Source organism: Arachis ipaensis, chromosome B6, assembly GCF_059453495.1.
Source record: "Arachis ipaensis isolate K30076 ecotype BB chromosome B6, ASM5945349v1, whole genome shotgun sequence".
Lineage (NCBI taxonomy): Eukaryota > Viridiplantae > Streptophyta > Magnoliopsida > Fabales > Fabaceae > Arachis > Arachis ipaensis.
This window is the reverse complement of record NC_142441.1, coordinates 9,615,857-9,622,369: the sequence shown is the minus strand read 5'-3', so window position 1 is coordinate 9,622,369 and position 6,513 is coordinate 9,615,857. Positions and strand designations below refer to the sequence as shown.

Below are 6,513 nucleotides of genomic sequence, written 5' to 3'. Positions count from 1 at the left end.
TCGTTGGCATTATCATCAAAATTAATTAAGGAGATGTTAAATATTTTATCTTTTAATTGAGAAATTGTAAATCTAAAAAAAAAATGCTATAGATATACTACCTATTCCTTAGATTCAGATAATTCAAAAATATCTTTTGATATATTAAATTTAAAATTCAAAATTATTAATAAGAGAAAAGAATATTTTTACTATTCTAACCAATGATGCATTATTGTTTATGGTCATTTATAATACACCAGAAGAATTTCTTAATCTGAATCAATTAATTAAGAGAAAAACTGACTTACTATATTCATATAAAATGTACAAATGAAAGGATATTCTCCTTTTGATTCACCTGATGTGTGCACTTATTGTCTCATCCTAAAAAGTATTGGCCAGGACTAAGATAAATAAAATAATATTATCTAGCTGCTTCATATATATATATGGTAGCCTTTAATTTATTTGTTGTTTTTGGTGTTTACTTTAATTTCACCCTTTGATACAAAGAGTGGGTGTAAAACATTTGGGTAGAAAGACAGTATTCTTTTTTTGAATGTATAATTGTATATAAGAGTGTCAAAACATAAAAAGGCTCAATGAGTGTGAAAACTGAAAAGTTGAATACATCTTATCCATATTGGGAAAATTGGTTCTTATATAGTATATATATATATGCTAAGAGAAATTACTAAGCATTTATTAGGATTGAGGGGGAAGAAACATTTCATAGATATATATGGTCATGTAAACACAATTGGTGTTTGCTAGCTACAATGATAAATTCATATACGTTTAAAATATGGACAAGTAGTAATAAGTCACCTGGAATTTATTTTCCACGTTAGTATTTAAATTTTTTTTTAAATATATATTATATCACCACTTTTATTAATATACTTCTTTAATTAAATAAAAATAAAAATATATTTTTTATTTAATTTTATAAAAAGTCTTAAACATCCTTATTTTATTTGATTAGACAAAAATACTCTTTTAAATCAATCAAATTTTAGAATTCAATTAATCCTAATTTTATAGTTTCAATTAATTTAAACAACAAAACAAAAACATATTAAAAAATAAAAAATCAATTGTTCTTCGTCTTCTCTAATTCTCCTAATCATTTATCTCCCTCTGAAGCAAAGCAAAACATATCAAAAAAATAAAAAATCAATCTATTCTTCATCTTTACCAAAATGGCAAAACCTTAACAATAATTGACTGCATTGATGTCAATAGCTAGCCACCCACGAAATTTAAAGAACATAAAGGAGAAGGAAGGCTAAACCACTCAACTGGGCAAACAGTGTGTCTTTCTCCTCTATGGAAGTTCTTTGAATGCCTTTTCGCCCTCCATCGTCGAGCCCCGTCTAGCCGTCGTCGTCCAGCACCTCTCCACTCCTCCCTGCACTCTACCACTCTCTGTCTACATCATCAAAAATGGAGCCTCTGATTCAGGTTGGTTCTTGAGTTTTTTTGTCTGATTTTTTACTGCTTCTATTTGTTTTTCTGTTCTGTTCTTGAGTTAATTTTATTCTCTTAAGAAGCTAATTTTGCGCTGAATCAATTGATTGAGAACTGAAATTAGTTTTGGTGTTAATGTATGAGGATAGTTTTGTTCTTTTGTTCCTTTTTTAATTTTCATATAATTGTTGAGTTATTATGTTCTGTATTCTGATTTTGTTCTTGTGTTAAAAACCAATAAGTAAGATATGCAAGTGTACTGTTTGTCAAATTAGAAGTAAGAGTATCATTGGATTATAAATAGGTTTAATTACTCTATTGGTCTTTATAGTTTTGTGAAATTTTTAATTAGGTCTCTATACTTTTTTTCTTTTTAATTGAGTCCCTGCACTAATTTTTTTTTCAATTAAGTCCTTATTAGTAGTAATTGGCTTAATTTTATAGGGACCCAACTAAAAAAAAAAATTGGTATAGGGACATAAATAAAAAGAAAAAAAGTATAGAGACCCAATTAAATAAAAATTTTGGTGGAAGGATTCAATTAAAAAAAAAAGTATAGAAACCTAATTAAAAATTTTGCAAAACTATAGAGACTAACAGAGTAATTAAACCTTATAAATATGATACACTTAGAATATCATTGTGATATGTATGTGAATGTGAAGTGTAATTACTCAAGGCTATTCTCAATTGGATAGCATTACACCTCTCTGTAACTCAGGAGCTGAAAATACCCGTTAGTATTGGACTATTCTCTATTGGTGGACACGTGGAGAAAGAAGTTGAAATCAAGGAGATCCGCCACAGTGCTAGGATTTGAGGATCCCACCCAGGACATGATGATTTTGTAATAGGTTGATGGTATTAATAGGAAATAAGATATCAGAAAGGGTGTGTTTAGTTTATGTGAATGGTCGCCCTTTCCCTCTTATTTTTCTTCAATACTTCGGTTTCTTTTCTCCCTACTTACTTGAGCAATTGAGACCCAATTGGCTCTACTTCTTTTTCCTTGTAAGAAACACATCACTGATAATACTAGTACAAAGAATTACATCTTTCTTATTGCTTCCTTTTCTATTTACTTTTCTGTGTTCCTTACTTGGAGAGTGAGTATTTAATGCGTATCTAGTGAAAGAGAAAGCTGTTTGTGTACCTAGATAATTCGAATATTTATGATCAAGGTTTGATCAAGAAATTGGGAGTGTTTGATGGGCTTGCAATGTCAATTGGAAATGGCCACATTGATACTGCAGAGAGCTTAGAACCGAAAGTGAGCTATCATAGGTTTGGTAATCTGTTTCCTTTCTATATAAATTTTGGCAACAACAACAAAAAAATTTGATGTTTGCTACGGTACGATAATAAATTCATATGTACCGATACGTTTAAAATATAAACAAATAACAATAAGACATGTGAAATTTATTTTCTAGGTCAGCATTTAATTTTTTCTTTTTTAAATATATAATATATCACCACTTTTACTAAAACATCCTTTTAAATTAAATAAAAATAAAAAACATTTATTTATTTAATTTTATAAAAAGACTTAAACATCCTTTCTTTATTTGATTAGACAAAAATACCCTTTTAAATTAATCAAATTTTAGAATTTAATTAATCCTAATTTTATAGTTTCAAATAATTGAAACAACAAAACAAAAACATATTAAAAAAATAAAAAATCAAAATTGTTCTTCATCTATATTAAACATATTAAAAAGATAAAAAATCAAAATTGTTCTTCATCTAGTTCAGAAACCTTTTGGTTCCCGCCTCTCAAGGATTCAGTCTTCTTCATCTTCTTCTCTCCTCTTCCTATCCTCTCTCTGCTCCTCGATCTCTCTCATCTGTCTCACTGTACTTCGCACGCAAGACCCCATCGTTTTGCTGGGATGCCCTAGCCAATTACCCAACCCAGCAACCTTAGCTCCACACAACGGCTAAACGCGAACTCCCTCCCATCACCCTCGAGCTCCTCCTTCCTCTCTGTTCCACAACGGCTAAACGTTATCGTGCAGCTCTGTTCCACCATCGTGCAGCTACTGTTTCAGCTTTGAAAGCACCGTCGCGCAGCTCGGTTCCATCGTTGCCGGGCTTGCCTCCTTTTTCCGTCGCGCAGCTCTGTTCCATCGTCGCCGGCACTATCTCTGTTCCACCTGTCATCCCTTCCGTCATGCCCTTGTCCCCCTCTTGCTCAGGATCTGCTCTGCTCTGTTCTAGGGCTTCTAGCTTCTAGGTTCTAGGTATTTTTTTTATAACAATTATTGAATAATTGTTGTTAGTTAATTTGTGAAACCATGATCCAGCATGAGTTCCCTTGAATATGTAGTTGAAATCAGGAAAGAAGAATTTTTTACCGAGAATTGGATCCCCGCATTTGTACTTCATTGAATCTCCAGATTCTTCGCTTTCCTTGGTAAGAATCACATTTGTATAGGTGAACAATTAATTATAAGTATCTGCTTCTTGATGCCAAACTGTTTCAGTTTAACTAAATAATGTACACAGATATCTTGTGCAGATAACCAAATTCATATGCTGAAGACCCCTTCAATGGATATAATCAAATCCATCTCAGGCATCAAGGTTATTCCTCTTTTAGGCCTTCATTTACTTTATAGCAAAGTGTGTACTTAAATTTTTTGTTATTGAATAATTTGTAAAGCCACATTGATCATATATAACCACAATTAGTTATTTGCAAAAATCTCTCGATGCACCAGATCCTCAAGTTGTTGAAGATGCATTGAACACGCTTGTTCAGATGCGCGCACTGAAAAAGACTCCAAGCAGTGGTGGAGTTTAGTTCAGATAAGGGGGCCATGGTCCCACCAAACTTTTTATAAAAAAATTAGTAGTTAGTTCAATTGGCTTAAATACTTTACTAAAACTTAAAATACCCAATAAGTTCAATAAGCAAGACTCTCTTTACCTTTAAATTTAAATATAAAAAATTAAATATTTTTATTTAATTAATTTATTATTATTTTATATTTTACTATTTATTTAACTTAATTTTTTATATGATAAAAAATAATAGAATATTCAATAAGTATTAATATTATTATATTTATATAAATTGATAAAAAAAATTTAATAAATATTATAAATTTTAATATTTATCCTTCTACCTTCTTTTCACATATTCTATAGGATATATATTCAAATTTTTATATAAAATAATAATGAAAAATCAAAGAATTGATGCATTTTTTAAGAGGAAGGCTAATATTTAAGAAGGAGAACATATAACTTTTACAATGTCAACACTTGTAGATAATTCTTCTACTTTAATGAATCACGAAGAAAGTGAGATACAACCTTCAAAAGTTCAAAAAGTTATATCTGATGAGTTTGACCTTAATTTTTTGGAACGAGAACCTAAAAAACGGTTTTAAATTTAGCAATATCACCCAAACCAGAGAGATGAGGTTAGACAAGCTTATCTCATTAAATGAGGTTCATATCAAAAGCATTTTGACAATTATTCTCTATCTGCCCCCAAAATTTTGTTTCAAGTTCCGCTACTGACTCCAAGGGGCCGTTATGAACCTACATTTTATGGACAATTGATAGCCAGTTGTCCTTTGTCGTTTGATGCTTCTGTTCTAGTTCTGAAATTTGGGAATGCTGGTATGATACGTGAGGGCATATTGCTGGGTATAATCATGGATACACAGCCTTTACCCATTCTTCATCCATTTGGAGAGGAAATATTGGTAATGCCGGAGTGGATCAATATTACTATTTCCAATTGCACTGATTCTATGTTGTAATTTCTATGAGCTTTATTCTAATTGAATCCTTTTGTTTTTGTCAGTTTTCAAAGCATATTGCTAGCTACTTTACTGACCGAACAATCTTAGCCGGTCGAAAGGAGATGGAATTCATGGCTAACTTCTGTGCATTTGAATTTTGGCAGCATCTTTTCAGGGTAAAGTCATATTCCTCCTTCACTTTATGAGCTTCCAAATACCTTAGCATTGTTTAGCTTTTGTATGAGGATTTATTGACGAAAGGTGGAAGGAAAAATTTTCAAGATGATAATTTTTTTAATTAAAAACTACAATATTGCTCACTAAACATCATGCTTCTTGTGGTGGAAATAGTTCATGTAATTAGATATCTATTTTCACTTGGACTCCTGTGAGACTTGGAGTGGATTCAAGCAGCCACATGACCATATCTTTTTTGGAAATAGGATTTGGTTTTATTTTGTGTTATGGTCTGCAATGCTTACAGGTTGCATGAATCTGAAAGTGAATATTTTCTTTCACATGCAGGATAAGTATCGGTTTAACCATTTGAAGCAGGTTCTAGAGATTGAGAATGTGTATCCTACCAAAGCACTGATGCCTAAGCTTAAGGAAGATTGGTGTTCTCTCCATAATCTCTCCCAGTCATCTCTGCATCAGACCTTAGAAATTTGTATGTATGTGTTATAATTATGTCAGATGTGTGCTTCTTTGAATTCTTTTAACAGGAGTGCATCAAATTTGTTGAATCTGTTATATTGTTTTTGTCATAGATTTTTACTCTACTAATCCTCTTTAATTCTAATATTTACAGATGATGATTTGTTAGGTTCAGTACACCGGTTGCGGCCAAAATTTTTGAGCTCTTTTAGGGGTTTGCCACCCTATTTTGATCCTTACGAATATGAACACACATGCTTAGTAACATGCCAAGGAGATGGGAACATAGATGGAGTTTCTGCATATGAGGAAGGCATTAAAGCAACAGGTGAAACAAAATGTGCTTCTGTGCCATATGTCACTTCAGAAGAATTTCACAGTTATGATGTGGCAAGAATGTTCACTAAAATTATAAAAGAGGTAGTGTAGTTTGAAATTCTTGTACATACAATATTGGGAGCACACAAGTTAAATTATGTTGATTCTCCTTGACCATTAAATTATGTTGGGAGCACAAGTTATAACACAAGTGGTGTATTAATCTAAGGAATAAGATTTTCTTCTTTTCTTTTTGTTTCTTCCTATTTTGGTACGATAGTTAAGCAATTAGGCACAATATATTTATATAAGCATTTGTTAATTT

At 31.4% G+C, this 6,513-nt stretch overlaps 1 protein-coding gene across 3 annotated transcripts; it reads left to right on the top strand.

The window, feature by feature from the left end:
* Positions 1–3,255: 3,255 nt before the first annotated feature.
* Positions 3,256–6,475, top strand: LOC110265307 (DExH-box ATP-dependent RNA helicase DExH8-like). Of its 3 annotated transcripts, none has more exons than XM_088490850.1 (6): positions 3,256–3,698; positions 3,785–3,871; positions 3,977–4,041; positions 5,276–5,389; positions 5,739–5,883; positions 6,025–6,475. In XM_088490850.1, the coding sequence occupies exons 3-6, from the start codon at positions 3,991–3,993 to the stop codon at positions 6,297–6,299; spliced, it is 585 nt and encodes a 194-aa protein (XP_088346976.1). In that variant the 5' UTR covers positions 3,256–3,698; positions 3,785–3,871; positions 3,977–3,990; the 3' UTR covers positions 6,300–6,475. The 3 variants fall into 3 exon arrangements, with proteins under 3 accessions (XP_088346976.1, XP_088346974.1, XP_020963900.2); XM_088490848.1 differs by having other exon boundaries at positions 3,964–4,041; XM_021108241.2 differs by lacking the exons at positions 3,256–3,698; positions 3,785–3,871; positions 3,977–4,041 and adding an exon at positions 4,986–5,174.
* Positions 6,476–6,513: the final 38 nt, after the last annotated feature.

Coding starts and splice junctions, on each gene's coding strand:
- LOC110265307 (XM_021108241.2), top strand. CDS start 5,091: ATGATACGTGAGGGCATATTGCTGGGTATAATCATGGATACACAGCCT. Junction 5,175..5,275: donor CATTTGGAGAGGAAATATTG/GTAATGCCGGAG, acceptor TGTTTTTGTCAG/TTTTCAAAGCATATTGCTAG. Junction 5,884..6,024: donor GCATCAGACCTTAGAAATTT/GTATGTATGTGT, acceptor TAATATTTACAG/ATGATGATTTGTTAGGTTCA.